The sequence below is a fragment of the Mizuhopecten yessoensis genome, unplaced genomic scaffold (assembly GCF_002113885.1).
Source record: "Mizuhopecten yessoensis strain PY_sf001 unplaced genomic scaffold, ASM211388v2 scaffold401, whole genome shotgun sequence".
NCBI classification, from domain to species: domain Eukaryota; kingdom Metazoa; phylum Mollusca; class Bivalvia; order Pectinida; family Pectinidae; genus Mizuhopecten; species Mizuhopecten yessoensis.
The window spans coordinates 892736-915712 of NW_018403528.1; the positions used below are offsets into that span (position 1 = coordinate 892736).

Genomic DNA, 22977 nt, shown 5'->3' on the forward strand with positions numbered 1-22977 from the left:
CGATGTGTTGTGTTAGCTGATTAAAGCCAAACACGTATCGCTTGAACGTTACCGCTTTCTCATTTACTTACAGGATTATACATATCAAAAATTACCTTGTTCCCTTTCAGGCACATTTAAACACCCTACTCGAAAACTCACTTACGACCCGAATGTATAGTACGCGCATAGGCATAGTATGGATGATTCCTGACTATACATAAGTTATTTTCATCTAAATCGAATCATGTAGGATATTAACATGACAATGGTATGGGAACGATAGTTTTAAGTATTACATATTTAGTATAGTAAAATTTGATGTTGACATTATACACAGGATTTCCGAGCGGGTTGGTTGCTTGCTAAACTCATTACAACTATAAAGGTAAGGCACGTTTTAAATCCCCGATAATAAAACTGTTCCACCCTGGTAAAGAAATCGATCCCTGTGTAAGACACGGAGCGGGTTTTGAATTTTCTTTCTATAAACGTATCATGTGATAAATAATGATTCTGACAACATGAACGGCCATTTAAACGACGTCGCTGTAACGCCGTTCGCCACTATCAAATAAAATTTGTACCAGTTGATATATGAAAGACATTTTTTTTACATTTGTAATTGCACAGTAGCACGACATACTTAATTTCGCTAAACATAATCAGCTTAATGTATTCCAATTTTCAGACTGAATATTTAAGGCAAAATTCTGAAAACTTGCCTGTCAAACTTACTGTTTAAGTCTGTTGATGCGTATTAGATAATTCCTATTTTACGCTTGTTTGTTCTTAATTTATTTTTACCAATCAGGAAAACTTAAGATCAAATGCAATCTTAATGATTTTTTAAGCTAATTGAATGTAAAATAATGTGATATTACACCTGTGTTTATCTGTTAAAAGCATTGTCAGCTTCACAGTACACTAAATAAAAATTTGGATTTGTGATATTATCATAATTGTCCAATCTGAAATCGAAATATGAATATTGTTCGATTCAAAATGGCCACCCCCAAGTCATATTCATAAGTGCACTTTTTCCCCACAGTAGTTCCCCTAAAAATCAATTTTATTTTTCCCACAAACATTTCATTAAATTACAAAAGCGTGTCACAACCAAACAATATGCACTTAGCGACATCATTAGTCTCAACATGTGCAGGTTGAGGTAGTATCGATCTGGAAATATTGTATTTGAACTGTTGATATTAGAATACCTTTGAAGTACTGTTAGGTGGTCAGTGTTAATGTTTTGTACTAAAATTCAAATCAGGTTAGTGCTGAGCCAGTTAACACCGTCGTTTTTGGAACACAATGATTTAAACCTATAAACTTAATGAGAATGCACATTATATGGTTGAACTCATGCTGCTATTGAATGGTTCGGTACAGATAGTTTAAGACCGACATTATTTAAGACTAAGACTGTGAGGAATGATTATCTTGACCTGATCACTTTGATTTTGGAATTTTTATAGGGTCAGTAAAATGAAAATGTACACCCAATATATGTTCAATTTTTATAACATCCATCAATTTTCAGTGTTATCCAACGTTGCTTTGGTGACGTCATAGTATTATTGGCATAACCAATCTAGCAGTGAAATTTTTAGTTGTCATATATATTTGGCTGGGGTATATGATAATTGATAACCATACTTACGCATTGTTCCTTGTAAATCTTCAACTTGAAACTATTTCAAATGTGTCTCCTTTAAATGTACTAAAATCAATTATTAAAAAAATATTACTTTAAAAATGTACTCTTTTTAATCACAGTAACGCATTAAGGCCTGTTAACACCTTACACATTATACTTGTGCTGTTTGTTTGAGTTATCTCCCTTGAAATATCAAATAACGTTTTCTCATTTCTCGGGCCTACCTTAGGACTATCAATGCATGAAGTACTTTAATATACATATACAGTATATTCTGTATACTTTACAGAATCTTAAATACAACTAGTAAATATTACCATTTCCCAGTAATTGTAGTATGAATGGATACGAAAGAAGGTGAGTGGCACGCTAAGCTACAAGGGGCCTGTAACCAAAAGCCCTCTTAGTGGCTAGGCTCAACTTCAGATGATCTTAACTGTTAACTGTATAATTGAAAACATTTTTAATGTTGCTTTTAGGAAGTAACGGTTCATCAACTACGAGTAGCGGAACCACTCCTTCCTACCACTCTCTTAGTGACGAAATAAGAGATGGTGTAAACAAACGCTTTCTTATTTATAAATGATGATCTCATGTGGGGTTTTCGCACTTTAAGGTGTAGCCGGTACAATTCTTACGTTCCATATTTCATTCCTTTACTAAAGGTGGTCCTACCCTCCCTTTCCACGATCTTAATAGCTGAGGGAACAACAAACAATGGCTACCTGGCTCCTCCATCTGCCTGGGAACAACTAGTAAGAGACAGGAACAACCCTTTGGATTACTGTAGTAACAGTGCAATACTTGCAAGATATCGCCTTGAAAGGCAGACTATTACGAACTTGTATGACCTACTACAAATGTAACAGAAATCGGTCCGTTCCCTTTTCATTGCAGGTCATGATTGGTTTCAGGTATTATGCGTGCGGTAACATATATCACCTGTTTCTACGTGTGTTTACGATCACATTAGGCATGAGTTTCTTTACCTATATATTGCGTACCTCTGAAGATCCCAAAAAGACTAAATTTTCATATTGAGCAGTTAATATTTATATTGCTTGACCGTCTGTATCACTTTGCTTATATTATACATACAGTAGTTATAGTAATTAATTCATTTTGCAGCGTATATAATGCATTGTGAGAGAATCAATATTTATTTAAATGGAAGCAAGTCCTTTATATTTTCGTTCGGTACGTAGAATTTCATAATTTCTGCAATATAATAAACATGAACGACATTTACTTTGCAACAGCCGCTCATATAGTTAGAAAAAACAAGAGAATATCGAAGTGAACAGAAACCCGTATATCGAATTCAAACTTGACGGAACTAGGTCGACATTTCAGCTAAAGAAACATCAACACGTGGCACACGAAGGAACACAACACCTGATGTTCTTGTGCCGGTTAGTGAAAATGAAACAACAGTGTATATTTACGAGCAAAATAAGAAATAATTCTCCATATTTCCTGTGGAAATAAAACATTTTCCAATGAAATCATGATTGCGACGGTAAGGCTTTTCCACAGTGGTCGTAAACCTGAATCGCTCGAAACCCTGTGTTGTTTATCCTTCGGCCGTCAATTTTTATCACGGTAGTGGTAAATGGAAATAAATGCAAATATTTCCTCCATTCCTAAGTTATTAATATTCGAAAAATCCAACTTTAATCCTTAAAGAAATTAAAAAAAAAAGATCAAAACATTATTATAAGAAGCGTGACGTAGGTAAGTGTAGTATTGTTTATTTATGTCAATTTGCCAGCGAACACACGTATTAAAGTATTTGATTTTCCTTCTCACAAAGCCTTAGCACAAACAGGTATAATACACTTCGAGCTATTAAAGGGAGCTTGATATAATGTAATATTGTGCACATCGCTAACAACATTATCAACAAAAAGTCAAAACAGACCATACATTCGAAGTAAAGGGAGGGCCAGAATCAGTAACCAAGGTGGATTTGTAATTAACATACGGCGTATCACCTTTTATCGTTCCATTTTGAATATGATGACAATCGCCAGGTCAAATAAGCTTAAGATGTCTCTCTAAATATTTCAAACATTACTTTAAAAACATAAAAACAAGCGAAATTCGTTTCGTTTAGCATCCTTGCCCCACTGAACTGTTTTCCCCTCTAGACAGTTAACTGCCGTTAAGATATATATGTAGCACAGTTTGGCTAGGTGGCTTTCGTTGACAAGGTAGCTCAATCGGTTAGAGCTAAATTATAATATTTTGAAATTCATTGATCGAATCCCAGTCTAGCCCCGCTGATTTTTTTTTTAAGAACACTGTTGTATAGTATATTTTGCTTATTTCACTATCTTCATTTCAGAAATTATTCGTCGAAGCTTTAGTCGTTCAAAAAAAAAAAGTTTACAACACTCAGTTACAGTTTCCGGCAGTAGTACAAATAATGCAAAGCAAATACATGTATCAATAATTCAATAATTTATAGATTATATCAATATATTTCTCGTTGAGTAAACTGTGAGTGAAATTGTTCAAAGGGTCAATTTGAACATTTAAAAGTAACCGAAATATATAAAATCTTTGGAGTATCATTACACATTAAAAGCTGCTTCAGGCAAAAAGAAGAAAACTAGTTCTTACACACAACTCTTTTTATATAGGAGGTGCTTGGGGGAATACCGACTTTGATTTGATTCCCACTTAATCCGATCACAGTCAAGCATGCGCTCATGTCCCTTTAACCAAATAACTGCAATATATTAAAAGGGTAAGCGTTCCTGAAGAAAAATCATCGCAGAGAGAACTTAGTAGTTTTGACTTAACAACCGAACGGGCTTTGAATATTTTACAATCTTCATGACTTAAAAGAACGAAATCCGTGCCCACATAATTAGAAAACACACCTTACATAATATAAAAAAAAGAAAACACACAGTTATATTTGATTTGAATACCAAACAAGTGTCCAGTTAAATATCTAGCGACTCATCACTGTAGGATTTTTATTGTAAGCCCTTGGTCGTTATAGTTTATGGCACTGTCTACTTGTAATCATAGTCAGGACACAAATGTTATTGGTATGTAAGGTATTCTAAAAAGATGTCCAGAATCACCCGGTCATCATGCGAACAAATTCTGAAAAACAAGAACAAAAATAGCATTTTGACTAACAACCGACATTTTAAACTTATAACATGTTTAGTTAAGTGTTTTTTCTAATACGTCGATACTTGAATGCAATTTTTTTCCCCCTGAAGCGTTGCTATTATGCAGGGTAATTGAAACATTGCATATAATTGTATGACAAAGTATGTAGCCTATGTAATGTGAAATATTACAACGTCATATATAATTGAAGCATTTCATTTTTAAAGAAAGCAAAATTTGGCTGCTTTCCTCGCACACTAATATGACTGAATGCATTTATTTACAAAGAAGACAATTTAACTCGAAAAAAATCCTTCTTTAGGCTTCCAGTTATGCTTGTTTTGATTAATATAAACACGTGGATAAGGAAAAGGACAGAGTCAGTTCTGAGCCCTAGTTGTGGGATTATTAAGAAATTTTGGAACAGAACAGAGGGTTATACAGATTGGTCGATACATGTAATGATAAAGCGTATTGTTATGCTGGGTGAAGCTCGTGTTATTAAAACAATTAGAACACATACCTGGTATAATTGTAATGAATTATATATATTCTATGTTTACGATTCTTGCTTCAAATATTATATCATGTTTGAATTTTGTTGCTGATAATGCTAGGAATTATGATATTATCTTTGGTGTGTTAGTTTTTTGAAATGTTCATTTTTGTTCAATTAGCTTTGGCGTTAAATGATTACACTTTCATGTAGAACTGTTTCTATGATAACGTCAGCTTCTATTATCTTTTTCATATTGTAATAATTTAACAAGTTCGCGTGTGTCGATTCATTAACACTGACGAAAAACCTAAACCTTGTCAATGATTCAATTGTATTTTCCACCGTGCATTACATGGACACTTCATAGAATTTGCATTTATAAAACCTACCATCATAATTTATCTGTCCGTCCCCGTCCAAATCTGCTTCAATTATCATCTCGTCGACGTCCTCGTCTGTAAGCTTTTCACCCAGATTAGTCATGACCAGTCTTAATTCAGCAGCACTGATAAATCCATTTCCATCCTTGTCAAACACTTGAAAAGATTCGCGTAATTCAGCTTCCGGATCTTTGCCCTGTAGGTAGCTAGTCATCAACCCTATGAATTCCTCGAAGTCCACTGAACCATTACCTGGAGGTCAATAAATATAAATCAGAATTAACAACACGAGAGTACCGAAAAGTGAGCAAAACAAGAATTTGAATAAACAATCGATAACACTAGATCAAAATATGAGCAAAGGATGAAAATGATGACTTTTGAAAAAAAACCAAGCCATGTTGTTCTAGAAGGGTATACGTAATCGTGTTCTGTTTCATCGACGACTCCATCTGTGAACATCGAGGTCATATCAAAGTAAAGTCATGTCCTCTCATCGACTAGTGACAACGAAACCAAATGGAGCACTAATGAACCTAATCAGCACATCGACTTTCATTTCACACAAAGATATAGAATATTTCCCTATGTGATCATGATGGCGACCATCCTGTTCTGCCAACGACATATTCATGCAAATTTTGATTCGAGGAAAAACAACCGCCACATGTTGGTTTGTTTAATTCTGATACAAATTAATACCTTTGATATGTAATATGACGGTATACACATTGTTTACAAGCATATCTTAGGGATGGATAACCAAGAACATGTTCATCCATCGTTGATTTAATTCGATCTCAGATAGCATGTCAAGCTAAAAAATATTAAGTTGCTACGAAATAGCGGATACAACGAAAAGAAAATGTCCATTGCGACGAAATAAATAAACATTGACACCGGAAATTGCTGTATTCTAAATTCTAACAAATTCCAAAGATAATAAAAAACAAGTGCATGTGCATTGTATATACCAGAAAAGACCTACTTATCTAAAAGGTAAAATGTTGTCTATCGTAAGATATCGTACCGTCTTTGTCAACCTCACGTATCATCTCCTCCACCGCAGCATCCGTAGGGTTCTGACCCATCGTCCGCATGACGGTGGCCAGCTCCTCAGTGGTCACCGTTCCGTCGCCGTCCTTGTCAAACAATTCAAAAGCTTCCCTACATTCTGAAACATATCAAATGGTAGGGGATATGTTAATGATATCATCATTACATTATTTGCATTGAATGATGGATAAATAATAAAACATGTAAGCAGTCAACTCTAGATCAGGTACCACCTGTTTACATAGGTGAACATCGCTAAGACATTGGTGCCAGTGTCAAAAATTATACCTATGATTTGAACTAATATTACATGCATTGCAATAACGTGCTTTTGTTTCTCGCAATCCATCTACAAAAGCTGTATTATCGAGGTTCTACTATACATACGCAACTAAAATATGTAATACTGTTTGGTTGAACGATACGCGGGACAATTGCGACTTTCCGATCGTGACCTTGCACTTTTTTTATAGTAACATTCCTGCTTCCCCAACCTACAGTGTCAACATGACGTTTTTGGTTTGGTATTCAAGAGCTTGCTCCGAATATCCTGACTTCAGGGATAGAATTTGACTGCTAACGGACAAACTTACAACACAGGGTTTCCAAAGATGCAGGTTGTTAAAAAATATGAACAAATGTTTGCCTCCATTATATTCTCGCAGGGATATCAGTTTGATATGAAGAACGATGTATTGCATTATACTGACACTTTTTGTCACCACCCGTGATAAGAAGATATAACATTACTTTGATTTAATTTAGATTTACATAGCGGATGTCGTCGATTAAGTCTTTGACGCTTACCCTTCCGGAACACATGTTCTAGTTATTTATGTACTTTCATTGTATCAAGGGTTTCCGTGTAAATATTCCCTTTAGTTTTATCGATTTGGAGTTTGAATTATGGTTTTATTGACAATGTGGAATTATCAGTATGCCAAATGTCATAGTCCGCAACAGTCGCGTCATCAGAACAGTTTAAACGTTGCATAATTTAGAGTTAATCAAAATATTAAGATTACAGCGTAGGCTTATTTTCATTAAGATATCACTTTGAAATACAATGGAATTTGCAATTCGCTTATGCAAGAATCAAAGAAACATCAAAACAAAAATGGAAATCGTCATGCTTTCGCAATAATATGGCGACAATATCAACAACTACGGAAAATGTATTTTCCGCACCAGATATGGTTCCTGCCTTGTTGTCTTTTAGTAACTACTCTCAAACTACATCAACATTTAACTTATATAAATAAATAAGTACTGATACCTTGCAACTGTTGCTCTGTCAGTTCCGCGGACGGCGCAGATGATTGTTCCTCTTCGGCGTCACTCTGTTTTTGCAAAGAAAATAAACATATTCACACCAAAATTCGAGATTTTTTTTACATTCCATTTAAACAACAGAATTAAAAACAAAATAGAAATTTAAAAAAACATCAACTGACATGCCACTTATGAACATTATTTGCAATTGAAAATACATGTGCATACCATTGCGAAATCAAATAATATTAAAAGTCCATTCGATGTCCCCTGGAAAATCAAAGAAAAGATGTCGTTCGCCGACAATCTACGACAGACGCAGTAAAGGATCGGCTATTCTTTAATCACTAAAACCGGCGATATTTCTTGTTATTTGATCAGTTCCCAAATACTTTAAATGGTATATACGTACTCCGTGAGTAGACGTTTCCATCTATTGTGATAAGAATGCGTCTATGTACATGCTAATCTTCGCGACCTCTCAGGTTTGTTAAAACTTGTTCGAAGAGTACAACCTTATTATGTATTCGATACTTCTCGGGTATCACCGTTGTGTAGCTTGTGAGTTAAATATGTTTGGCATTAAGCAGCAAAGAACGTTCCTCGTAACAGTATGTGGACAGGAATATTATAATAAATTTAAATGGTCGTTTCATTTTAATTTGTAATGTAATACACATCAGTTAGGAATAAGGGCCTTGCCAATCAACGAAGCTTTTCCACCTAAAAAAATAAACCGGATTTTTATTTATCAAACATCATTCTGTTTAACCGCAATGATACGACCTAGTAAAAATAAACGATTACTACAGTACATCGTTTTTATTTTAACTATATTATTTGTAAGTAGCCGTGGATTATTTATATGTTGCAGTGGATTATTTGTATGTAACCGTAGATTATTTGTATATAGCTGTGGATTATTTGTATAAAGCCGTGGATTATTTTTATGTAGCCGTTGATTATTTGTATATACAATGTAGCCGTGCCGAGGATTATTTGTATGTAGCAGTGAATTATTTGTATGTAGACGTGGATTATTTGTAAGTAGCCGTGAATTATTTATATATACAATGTAGCCGTGGCTTATTTATATGTTGCCGTGGATTATTTATAAGTAGCCGTGGATTATTTGTATGTAGACGAGGCTTATTTGTTTGTAGCCGTGGCTTATTTATATGTCGCCGTGGATTATTTATAAGTAGCCGTGGATTATTTGTATGTAGCCGTGGATTATTTGTATGTATACGTGGCTTATTTTATGTAGCCGTTGGTTATTTGTACAGTTTGTATGTAGCCGTGGATTATTTGTATGTAGCCGTGGATTATTTGTATGTAGACGTGGATTATTTGTATATAGCCGTGGATTATTTGTATGTAGACGTGGATTATTTGTAAATAGCCGTGGATTATTTGTGTATACAATGCATCCGTGGATNGGGGGGGGGGGGGGGGGGGGGGGGGGGGGGGGGGGGGGGGGGGGGGAAACATGTTTTTTAGTTACCGAACTAAAACTTTTTTTTCAATTACTACACATGTCTGGAAGTTTCAATTTCTTGACCGACTGTTTGAATTTTATTGTTTCCAGTGATTAACTTACAGAGAGGTTGCTTATTTGAAATATCACATGGCATATGCAAAATAAAAGCTAGATAATTATATTCACAATCCTGTTTTCATATATAGTACTCCAATGAGGTTCACTTTAAAAAAGCAGTATGTTAGTGTTCTGTTGTATTTGTTCCCCAGTATTCATACCCCCATTAACAGCCTGTAATACTATTAAGTGGATGTGAGATATAATTAACGTACTTAAGGTATTTAAAAATATAATAAAAATGTTTGTGTAATGATTTTTAAACTGAATTTATAAAGGATTTGACAAATCATCACCTTTGTCGACTCGGTGGTATGTATTCCAGGTATAAGAAAACCATATATCACATATACACATATACCATATACAAACAGAATACAATACACCTTTAACACACACGCAGGCATAAACACATAGGGAGATATTAGCCAGGTGGCATAGGACTAGTAGTTAGAACCTTAAAAGGCAGCTCCTGCTAATTCCTCAAAATTGTATTGATTAATGTATATGCTAATTGTGTTGATTGTTTAAAGTGTATATCGATTAATGTTAAGCGCTTAAGAGTGGCTTTTTCTAGCTACATCAGTAGTGGATATAGCAATTTAAGAAACGTATACCTGAAATATTTTGATAGAGTAAAGTGTTTTACATATAAAGTGAAAGATGACGTAATGGCAGACACTGATTAACGTCTCTAGTTCGAATCCACCGCTGATTTTGATAACAGGAAATCAAATTACCTAGAAACATAATTAGATTAAGACAACTGTGACACACGGCAACGGATTAAGATTAGAACAACTGAGACACTTAACAGCAGATTTAAATTAAGAAAATTGAGACACATGACAACACATTTATATTAAGACAAATGAGACACTTAACAACATATTAAGATAAAGACAATTCAGTTACTAGACAACTTAGATACTTGACAACAGACTTAGATTAAGACAACTGAGACACTTTACTACGTCTGTTAATTATGACAATTCGCTTATTTCATACAGTTATGAGATAAGAATGAAGTAATAAAATATTAAGTATTAAATGCACTCACATCTTCACACTTGTCTTCATCCAACATGACAGGAAATCAAGTTCAAGTTCTTTATTTGCTGAAGTTTTACAACTTATGGCAATTACATATAAGACAAAGACACTCACAAGGACACACTCACACTGACTCGGAAACATCATCCTCATCATCGAGAACACTCACACTAACTCGCGCACATCATCCTCTTCTTATTCATCAATCATCATCGTCATCATATCAGCAACAGCAGCAGCAATCATTCGTCATTCATCATACTCACATTCATACACACGCCAGAACCCTTTTCACCCTCATTCACCCATACAAGAATTAGTATTCAATAAACTGATGTAAAACATGTATCTTATCATGACCTGTTCTACTGATGACCTCTTAATAAATCTGCTCTACGTTTTAACGCTAGTGATTAATACTTTCCTAAATTATTAAGTTCTTTTGTGTTTTCGTTTTTGAGTAATTGAACAAATTTATACATACTAGGCCTTTTGAAATAGTATTTCTTAATGTATTTAGACCGGAGGTCTGAATAGCGATTACATTCAATTATAAAATGAAATTCATCTTCTATATCATTTTCATTACATGAAATACATTTTCTTTCTTCTCTAGGTGTATCTCTGTAACGGCCACGTTCAATAGACAGGTCATGCGCGCATAAACGCATCTTAGAAATAAAGGTGATACAAACGACTTACCATTGTGCTGATGACCCGCTGCGTCCGACGGTATATCAAGGTATGTATAGCGCAAGGAAACACGATAGAAAAATATTGCAAAACTGTCAGGAACTGTGTGTTTACCTGTTGTTTAACTACACAAACACTGAGTTCGACTGCTCACAAACGTTGAATCAGACAAATAGAGTTTTAATGGATCTGGTTATTATGTTCCGTTCGTCAAGTGCGGTTTATTTACAGTATTCGAGTAGCATTACATAAAAAAAGATTTATAGAACTCCAAATTGTTTATGAAGGCCCATGCCAAAATTGCCGTATAGAACTTAAGGCAAAAACCACCATCCAAATTGTGGTATTCTATTTAATATAACTATATCAATGGACATTTCAAAAACTCCAAACCAATCGGTTCTCCACGTCACTCAGACGGACATGTCTTGACATAGGTATATACAAACATTTATATACCGGTTTTGAGTAACTGGGGTTCTTGTCACGATACGTGAACACAACCCTAACATAATGGCGTCTCAGGTCGCTAATACATCCCCACATTTAAACCGTTATTACAGTGTACCTACCCCTTACCCTAACAGAATTGATACACATCTACGTCACAAAACAACAATAGAAATGTAAAATGTGTATGCATGTCGTGTCTCATCTAGATTCATAACAAGTTTAAATGAAAAACGGAACGTTTTATATATATTTTTATTTCTATACGCTTTTGCCCTCGGATTCTACTCCGTTTTAGCTAACATGTTTTCCTAACCTGCCATCTATCTCAATATATACACACATCTTACAGAAAATAGTCACGTATTACTTTATGTTGAGGTATTTTCTTATTTTATGTGACACACACACTTAATTAAAACGTTTTGGCAGCTTTTCCTTTCCCTTTTCAAAACGTTACAATCTTAATGAAGAATTTAACGTTAAAATCAGGCCATTTAAATTTATTTACGCTGCGGGTCCTGGCCATAAAGATAGATCTTTTTACTTTATGTTCCATCTTAATTAAAACAGTCTTAACGAAGCAAGTGACACTATAATTATACGAGTCAATTTATGAAAATTGTCAATGCGCTCTAGGCCAGGGTAAGCTAGATATTTGCAGCTTTACATGTTTGCCCTGAAACATTTTCTGAACGTTTCGTTTGCAACTAGATTCATGATATCTATCTATATATATATATATATAAAGAAAACATTGAGAAGTCCTTGTGTTGGAATTAAATATAAAAAATAGAACAAAAGACCGAGATAGCGTCTCTAGGCCTTTCTCGGGTTGATTCCCCGTTCATCAGAAGACTGTTTATTTTGAAGACAGGTATTGTGAGGTCATAGTTGTTTACACAAGAAAGTATGACGTCATCAATAATGCAAAGTCATTATGACGTCACAGAAGGCATACACATAAATCCATGACGTCAACAACAATACAAGCTAAATTATTTTGAAGACAGGCATTGTGAGGTCAAAGTTGTTTACACAATGCCTGTCTTCAAAATAAACAGTCTCCTGATGAACGGGGAATCAACCCGAGAAAGGCCTAGAGACGCTATCTCTGTCTTTTGTTCTATTTTTTTTTATATATATATATACATGTACATGACGGATTTATCTCTTAATGATTTATTATTGTCAATACGCCTCTGGCACCAGTTAGGTAGGCGCTCTTAGTTTATTTGAACACTCGTAGACATCTATATTTATAAATGAAATAAAAAGTAATAATTTATACCTAAACCTACTTTATATGTTCATCCCATTATCATGGGTGGTAGGATGGCGCAGTGGATAGCGCACTCGCCTTTCACCAAGGCGGTCGGTGTTTGATTCCCCGATCCGGCTTTAAAAGATAAGGAGTCACATGCCAGACCACGTTGGTTTTACTGGGTACTCCATTTTCTTCCTCCATTGAGACCCTCTACGCAATTTCACCGGGGCCAACAAGATGATAACTATACATGTAAGTTTGAAAACTTACTTTCATAATTGTTGAAAATAAAAAAAGTTTAATTATATATTGCTTTATCCAGTTTCACAAACATATCTTTCCTCTCAGAATTAACACTGTGACTAGAGGTATTAAAAAACTTAATTAAAACTGTCAGCGAAACCAGGACAGACTATTTTTCTCTAGGGTTTTGTGTGTAATGTATTGACACCTTTCCACTTAAAATAAAATAATTGGTTTTTAATCCTTATCAAAAAACCTTTAAACTTGGTATGCGTATCAAGGCAACAATATACACCCTTCGTCTTTGATAAAAATCTAATGAGGTGAACGTATCTTCCGACTTGAAGGTTAATGTGTATTTTAAATAATTATCCTTTCTTCAAATGTTGAAATTGATCGTCCTGTAGAAGTTTTTATGTCTTTGATGTTCATTACTTAAAGGACAAAATCAAATGCCATTTCGATACACAATAACAAATATGACTTTAATTTTCTTTTTATTTTGTGCCACAAATAATTGAATACATTCGGTTTAAAAAAGAAAAGAAAAGAAGGGTCAACATACGGGAACTTAATATAGCTCAGGGTTGACGTCCGGGAACAAAATATACAGTAAACGCTGTCTAATCGGAACATTCCGACATCCTGTTTTATCTACTGTAACATGATGTTGTAATTACATTTCTTACGAAAAGTAAGAAATAAGATGTTGGTATTCCGACATATTATCTACGAATAAAATCATGACTAGCTTATTGGGACATGAACATTCTGCGTGGTTTGCTGACTCGAACAAAACAGTTTATTTGAGAGCTTTTGTGATGACAGACGTATCGCAAAAACAATCTTAAACAAAGAAACTAACACCCGTCGACGTCACGATGACAGTAATGTAGCACTTGAGTAACATGTTGGATCATTCAAAGAGTTATATTATTTGGGTTTCACCTGGGTGGTCCTGACTCACATGATTCGGTTTGTATTAATTTGTAAAGTTTTTAGGTTTGCAAAAAATCGCTAATTTGGTTCATTTCAATTATACTTAACAAATATACGCTAGAAAAAGCTAGCAGATGGTTTTCATCTTTTAGCCTTTTGTCGTTAATTACTGTGAATAAGTAATGAACTTGAATGTTTTAATAAAATACAAACGTATCCATCTATGTTTAATTGTAAGAATATGAAAACAGAACTATAAACCTTCATTTTTGCGCCACAATATTTTAATTCTCTCGAAGAAATTGTTGTTCTTATTCAAAGTATGATAAATTATCTCAAATAAAATATTAGGCATATTCATTAGAATGTTAATGAAACAATGTTTAAATCGTTCGACAATGTTACAGGCACTGTTTTCACCAAGTCACATCAGAGAGACATCAGACCCAACGAACATTTCGTACCACTGCCAAACACTGTACATTTGTAGCTATGGATTAGACACTTTCGTTCCGTCTGACAAATGCTTTGATGATCATTTCGGTAAAGAAAGTCGTACCTTACAGGAATTTAATGAAATTATAACAAAGATGAAATAAATGAAAATAAAGTCAGCTTCAGTGTCCTTAGTGTTAAATCAGAAGGGCTAGACTCGGGCCTGTATTCACGAAAACGTTGTCATGCTTTAGCTCAAAGTTTGCGCCCAAGCACGATTTCTTGTTCCAGTAATAAATTAGTGACAAAAATACCCTTTTTTTTGTCAAAGATTTGGAAGAACGCTGGAGAAACATTAAGGGAAATACATTTTGCAATATTTACAGTTGATGTATTTAACATGTCGCAGGAATAAGGGTACCTTCAAGAAAGTCGGTTTGAGCACAGAATCAATGCTTGAGCATGACCATGGCTTTCATCAATACGGAACAAGATAACAACCGTAGACCTCAGACTTTTATATTGTCGCTTAGCCTGGTCAACCGACGTGACATGACCCAATTGTGCTATAGTTATATCCACAACGAAATTAAGGGTAGATTACTACATATGTATACGAAATACCACAGTTGAATTCTCTACTGCTTTGCCTGCAGTTAGACATGATTCCTTAATTAAAAGATATTCATCGTTATGATATCAAAATGAATATTTATGTTGCGACCAGGTATATGATAAATATTTCTAAGAAGTTACAATGCCCTCTAATATGCAGTCATATTGTTATTTCTTTAGTATTATGGTGATAATCTTGTGAGGAAACAATTTTGTACACGTAAAACAAAGTTGACATGATACAAATTCTGATCGTTGTTCTTCATTCAGGAACAGTGCTGAGCTCCTTTGGAATAGGTTCCGGTGGAACAGGCGAAGGTACTTTTTCAGCTGCTAACATTTCGACGAATTCTAAAAAGCAAATTTACATAAACATCTGAGTGAAAGGAGGACTATTCAAATACACGTTTTACGGAAGATTTAACATCATGCCCTTTGTCTATGATATGTTGTTGCGTATCTTGTTGCGACAATGATATTGTGTAAGTGTGCAAATGAATACACACAGCAGTGTTGGATGGATGTACATTGTATATATTTCATTTACGTAAAAAAGGAAAAAAGTAGACAATTAATTAACAAGGCTTGGGATATTTACAGTTACATGTACAACATGACCCGTATTCAAGAAAACGTTCTCATGCTCCAGCATGGATTTTGTGTTCAGGCCTTATTTCTTAAAACGGACTTAAATCATGTCAAACGATCACTGTCCAATGTAAACATTGACAACATTAATTGGCTTTAAGTCTCTCCATTTTTTTCTCTTTCTCGAAATCATTGACAAAATAAGCTGCTATTACTAATTTATAAACGAAACAAGAAATTAGGCTTGAACACAAAATCTATGCTTGAGCATGAGAATGGTTTCATGAATGCGGGCACAGGTCTTTTGAAACTAGATACCGTAACCTCATAACAATAAAACAACAACACCCATGAACTTGCCGAGTATATTGACCCAGAACTACTCTTGTGTGAAGTGTCAATTTCACACTGAATATTGATTTTCCTTCAATTCTGTTTTAACCAATGTTACATGTTACCGTGTTCTGACTCCAATTATATATAGTTGAAACGTGTTTATCATAATTAACTCTGTACAATCTACTTCCATTATAAGTTTTCGATATGGATATTAAAATTTTCATTTTTTTCTTCATATTGCCAAAAACATATGTTATGTAAGTAAAATATAGACCATATACCATAGCGTAGACACACAGGGACGAAACATAGAACAGCGTCAATAAACAGGGCAACATATGGGAACTAAATATAGCTCAGGGTCAACATACGGTAATAAAATATAGCTCAGGGTCAGCATACGGGAACAAAATATAGCACAGCGTCAACATGCGGGAACAAAATATAGCTCAAGGTCAACATACGGGATCAAAATATAGCTCAGGGTCAGCATACGGGAACAAAATATAGCTCACGGTTAACATACCGGAACTTAATATAGCTCAGGGTCAACATACGGGAACAAAATATAAGTCAGTGTCAACATACGGGAACAAATTATATCTCAGGGTCAACATACGGGAAAAAAAAATAGCTCAGGGTCAACATACGGGAACAAAAAATAACTCAGGGTCAACATACGGAAACAAATTATATCTCAGGGTCAACATACGGGAACAAAATATAGCTCAGGGTCAACATACGGGAACTTAATATAGCTCCGGGGCAACATACGGGAACAAAAAATAGCTCAGGGTCAACATACGGGAACTAAAAATAGCTCAGGGTCACATACGGGAACAAATTATTGCTCAGGGTCACATACGGAAACAAATTATAGCTCAGCGTCAACATACGGAAACAAAATATAGCTCAGGGTCACATATGGGAACAAATTATAGCACAGCGTCAACATACGGGAACAAAATATAGCACAGCGTCAACATACGTGAACAAAATATAGCACAGCGTCAACATACGGGAACAAAATATAGCTCAGGGTCAACATACGGGAACCTAATATAGCTCAGGGTCAACATACGGGAATTTAATATAGCTCAGGGTCAACATACGGGAACTTAATATAGCTCAGGGTCAACATACGGGAACAAAATATAGCTCAGGGTCAACATACCGGAACAAAATATAGCACAGCGTCAACAAAATATAGCACAACGTTGGCACACAAGAACAAACTGTTGCCAATTGATTAACTGTTCATTTCTCATTTCTTCAAGTTAAAATAAATACAATATACATATGTTCATGTATACTAAGACAAACAATCAATTATACGTTACTTATTGGCGATAATGTGTGCTACGGTTAAATACAATTGTGTTTTACCGACGAATTTCGTGCTTGGAAAAGTAGTCCTTTTTAATTTCGTTTACACGCCAATTATGCACCGAACTATTTTGATAAATATGTACATGATGTGCTTTAATTTACGTTGGTAACATATAGAATGGATAAAAAGTCTAATTCGAAGGAGTTCAATTTTAAACCCTGAGACATTTGATTATGACGCAGATTTTCCCCTGCCATTCATCGGTAAATACAAACACTCGATTGGTGCCGGTATAAATAGTTGCCATGAAGAGTCAATACTCGTAGGGAAATTGTACAAAGGCCCCACTTCGCACTTATAACTCTGGAAGGTCAATTAGAGAAATACTTGACACATACCCGTGTAACCATCGAGCTTTCTACCTTTCGCTTTCATCTTAATCCCTCCATACATACAATACGAGTTAATAATTGTGTCCACCATATCCTCTTTACAATCTTCAGCCAACAAACAGTCTTTTGTACAGAACAGTGGTGATACAAAAACGTTTTTGTCTCATATTTCATTTTTATATTTTACATACAAACTTGTTAAAAAATGAGTCGCCGTCAAATGAAAACTTCATCGAGTGTTGTCATAGACAGCAACAAGAGAACCAAGACAACAAACCCGTTACTAGAACACCAAAATCGATAAAATGAAAGAAAAAAAAAGAGTAACATGTATACCAATTAAAAAAAAAGGAAAAATTAAACCATGTGTTCCGGAAGAGTAAGCGTCTTTTGCTTAATCGACCACACCCGTCATGTAAAGCTTAGTCAAATCTAAGTATGAAGTATCATGTCTTCAAAGCGAGAACGAAACATGAAGGCACAGTTATGAGCATAATCATAGTATCTTAAAGCTCTTCACAAACTTGGCAAAAAGAAGGGAATAGGCATATTTTACTTAAAATGAAAAGTGCTAACTTTCTTAAATGAATTGGGGTTGCATACGTATTCGACAATGTTTAATGCAGATGTGCTTAATTGGGTCAATTGTTATATGTAACTTTCACTTCTACAGCTTGTTGTAGGAAAAATGTACAAGAATAATAAATAGGAAAATACGCCAACATTTATCATTTCCATCTTACCGATATAGTTTATCCGGCCATCTCCGTCAGCGTCCGCATCTGTAATCATTTCCTCCACCTCCTCCTCGGTCAGCTTCTCGCCCATGCTTGTCATGGCGTGACGTAACTCGTTGGCTGTAATGAAGCCGTCTCCGTCCAGGTCGAACACTCGGAACGCCTCGCGAAGATCATCCTTGGAACCTCTGTCTTTCATTCTTCGGGACATCATAGAAAGAAACTCCTGGAAATCGATTTCACCGTTTCCTGATTTAATTAAACGAAAGGTGAAAATTAAAATATATGTCTAATTGCCAATATGTAACCTATACATGTACAATTCAAATGGCATTCATTTAACCGTTGAACTACCTCAGTTGGCATTAATTGTCAATGTGAATACCAAACATAAATGAAAATTCAAGTTGGCATTCATATCGATTATAAAAGCCAATTGAAAGTTGTATTCATTTCATTTTCATAGAAAATGTGATCAATTAATAAAAACTCAATATTTTGTTCTCATAAGTGAAGAAATAGTACATAGAGCGAGGGTCAGTAGTGTCATATGATGAGACGTCATGATAAAGATGGCATCAACAGATACACCATGGCATGTATAGCTGTTATGAATGCAATCTGAGGTTTGTGGAGTTTTTATATTGTCAATTGTAGACAGGCAGAACTGATTGCCACGACCAAATCATCGAAGTAACCCCATCACTGTGATGTCATTATTACGTTGTTGATAAGCACTCTCCCTAGAAGTTGGATAACATGTCCAATAAACAAGGATAACGATAGTGACCATACATGTGAGAATAAAATATTTGTTTGATTTTTATTTTGTTTAACAGCTAAGGTCATTTAAGGACGTGCCTCTATGTGTGTTATGTATGCGTGCATGTGTGTATGTGTGCTGTAGATAGGGTATGTTGTTGTATTTGCCTCCTTGTGATAGCGGAGATCTTTATAGTGCTACCTCACTGAAATACCATGCCGAAGCGACCCAGCACAGCATTCCGCCCTGTCAAATTATGCTGACAACGGGTGAACAAGTAGTTATCATTCCCCTTAATGCTGAACGTTAATCAGAAGGTATACTAACTACCATTTTTAAGGACTTTGGTATGTCCAGGCCTGGGAACAGAATTAATTACCCTCCTCAAATAGGCTGATGCTCAACATTAGAGCCAAAAGTGAGGTATTGCCAAGCAAGGAGCTACGAAAAAAAGGTGTCTAGAAATAGAAAGAAATAGAAATATGCCAAATATTGCAATTGGTGCAGCAGATTTATTTTGGTTGCTTTTATGTCCAGAACTAGAGGGTACAAAGGCAAATCTCCAACGCAGGGATTCTCACATAAGTAACCTCTTACGATACATGCAATCGGTAACAGCCGTTGTATTCGTTTCTCGATCCCTGACCTGCAGGGATGTAAATATTTCAAAAGTAAGAAAATGTTTTCATTCGGCATTCATAGTCAATATGAAAGCCAGATGAAAACGACTAACTCAATGAAACACGTTATTGTATTAAATACAGATGTAGACCGGAAGGAATTCAAATCTTACATACATACCGTCTTCATCAACCTCCAGCATCATGTCGTGAAGGTCGTTGTCAGATAGATTTTCACCCAGTGACCGAAGCACTGTTCCAAGTTCCTTCTCAGAGATAACGCCGTCTCCGTTACCGTCAAATATCTTAAAAACGTCACGCATCTCTGGAAAATCAGTTGATATAATTAGATATTCCTCCCCTATTGTGTATTTGCTGAGCAAGTTTAAGTCATCAAAATCGCAAGACACAGCATGCACACTGATGAAAAGGAAAGTAATAAAAGAAAATGACCTTTAAATCGAAAAGTGCCAATCATTCCTAATGAACTCGGGAGTATTTTTTAATAAAAAGAATGTTTGGCATAGCATGTATGATTTTAAAATGGTCTTAAAAATGTTGATAGAAAAGTATAATAAGTGCATGTGAATATCAATCGTTAAAAGATGTGCATCGTTGTCGTTTTGTAAATATTTTGTGGGTTGACTTGAATTCCTGAAGATACATTCTTGATTTAATTGCTTATCACTTTTAAAATTTGGTTAAAGTTTTAATATGCAAACATGAATTAAATTTAACCATACCGGTTTTTGTTCATCCTTTTAAAACTCATCAGTGGTGTGCTAGAGGCGAAAAAGGTGGACATACATATTGGTCTAAACTAATTTAGAAATAGAAGGGGAGATGCGTAAAACCCATTGATTATATTATGAACAGTGCAACTACTCGGAAGGGAGATAATTGTGTTTATCAAGGTAACGGTAAACATTTGTGACTATGGTGTTCCAACATCAAAATTTATTGAAAGTTAAAAATTCAACATACCTTTAATCTGAACCAAAGTCATGTCATACTTAGCCATCATCGATTGCTGTAATTTAAAGTTATCTATATCTTAATATCGTTCATGTACTTTTGAATCAAATGCATAGACAAAATATGGATATCTATATCATATGAATTATGAACGATACGATATTTTTATGGAAAACTTAAACACGCAAGATATTTATGAAAACAATCATATCTTAAATTTTAAAAGCAAGCTGTGAATGAAACAATTTATGTAAACTTCATCATCTTATCTGAATAAAACAGATGTTAAATGAATACCTACCAGCGTCATTTTACTTGAATTGGTGTATTTAAAAGATTCCACCGGTATAAATGTTGTTCGTTGAAAAATGATCCTTGTTCAGAAGATTCTTCTTTTTTCTTCCCGGGTAATGATAATATAAATTGCCGTTTGTGTAGCATGCACGTTGTGAGAAGTATAACACTCTTTGGCGATTAAATTCCAACCAGCTACTTCCAATAAATGTTATATATCCTCATCGCCAAAAATCTTAGTCCCTTCGGGAAAATGGGATGATTATTTTCGTCGATTCTCCGGTTTTCAATATATATCAAAGATTATTTAAAGGAATATTTGACGATGTTAAATTAATTCAAACATAATAGCATCAAATTAAACAATTTTTTGAAAATATATAGTTTTTCTGGCAAAATTTCTAAAAAGAATGCTTCTAACAACAAGAATAGCAGGTCCTACTCGGAGCTGAACACATTGTCAACTATCGATGTGCGATTTTATTGACCATTGATGACACAAATCTCTGAACTATTTATCTTATTCGGTGATACTGACCTTCCACTGACAATGGGACAGGGCCCTTTTAAAAGCCCCGTTAGTTCGTCTGGTGCTTAAGATGTCATTGTTCCGCCACCGCCGATGTCATCATTCGACTTTTAATGGGACAGCTCTATAGACACATATCACTTTATAACGGCTTAATGTATGTTATGTTTAAATCGTCCAAAGGATTGAGGCCTTACGTAAGTCAGTTTTATAGCGTAAACAATATTCTTTATTTCAACCAGCACAGGAGAGAAAAATCTAATATTTTACATGTATGTATAACGACAACAATTTATTGGACAAGACATAAACTAGCAGTACCATTTTCAGTTCTTACTTTTATTTAGAAGCCTTCCTCTATCGCTTGTCAACTCCAAATCTTACACAATACATATGTACAACGCCCATTTTCCGAATTCAATATGTTTAAAGAGGAAATTCGGCCTAATGGATCGGTAAGTGCCGACTGTCACGTATATGGTTATTACTACGAATCTTTTGTATCTGTCCTCTATATACCTAACAGCGTAGGATGACATTCAGTAACGAAGGTAATGTTATTATTACAGGATCAGTACCAAAATGTTTAGTCACATGTAACAGGCTTGGTTGAATGCGATCCTGTTTCTCTGTCTGTCTTTCTCTCACTCTTATTTGTCTCCCTCTGTCTCTCTCCGTTGCTCTTTCTGTCTCTATGAAAATATAGTGCCATATACATCTATATTGTAAAATTACGTAATCGATAATTGATTATGTATGATGTATATTGAAAAAAGGGATTTTTATAAGTTTTCACAAATTATGTCTAGTTCTTTTGTAAGTATTTACAATTAACAATCTTTAAATCAACAGATCCGAAATAGCAATTCAGTTAATGTACATTTAGGTCTCAAAATATAAATGTTTAAAAAATCAAATTTCCTGGTCTTGATAAATAAGGATCGAATTTATAATTCTCATAAAGACCCAGGAGCAGGAATATTTTAAAATACAGAATGTAACATAAACGTATTTTAATCCGCTCGGTTTCAATTCCAGGTATACAGGAAACTTAAAGCTTGTATCAGACCTATAAGTAGTAGTGTATTAAATGTTTCGGACACACTGTAAGCGCATGAGCGCAGTCACCTCCCTTGA

At 34.8% G+C, this 22977-nt stretch overlaps 2 protein-coding genes across 2 annotated transcripts in view; both read right to left on the reverse strand.

Annotated features, from left to right (window-relative positions):
- The window catches only part of LOC110447615, a 31039-nt gene extending 22569 nt beyond the window's left edge, over positions 1-8470 (reverse strand). The window contains exons 1-4 of the mRNA XM_021493419.1: positions 8394-8470; positions 7986-8049; positions 6684-6827; positions 5663-5905 (exon numbers count right to left, since the gene is read on the reverse strand). Of these exons, the coding sequence (XP_021349094.1) occupies positions 5663-5905; positions 6684-6827; positions 7986-8049; positions 8394-8414 (472 nt within the window). The 5' untranslated portion in view covers positions 8415-8470. The remainder of the gene's footprint in view (positions 1-5662; positions 5906-6683; positions 6828-7985; positions 8050-8393) is intronic.
- A 6030-nt stretch (positions 8471-14500) lies between these two features.
- Positions 14501-22977, reverse strand: part of LOC110447621 (calmodulin-like protein 12) — a 61586-nt gene continuing 53109 nt past the window's right edge. Inside the window, exons 9-11 of the mRNA XM_021493434.1 lie at positions 20224-20450; positions 18666-18908; positions 14501-15624 (exon numbers count right to left, since the gene is read on the reverse strand). Of these exons, the coding sequence (XP_021349109.1) occupies positions 15536-15624; positions 18666-18908; positions 20224-20450 (559 nt within the window). The 3' untranslated portion in view covers positions 14501-15535. The remainder of the gene's footprint in view (positions 15625-18665; positions 18909-20223; positions 20451-22977) is intronic.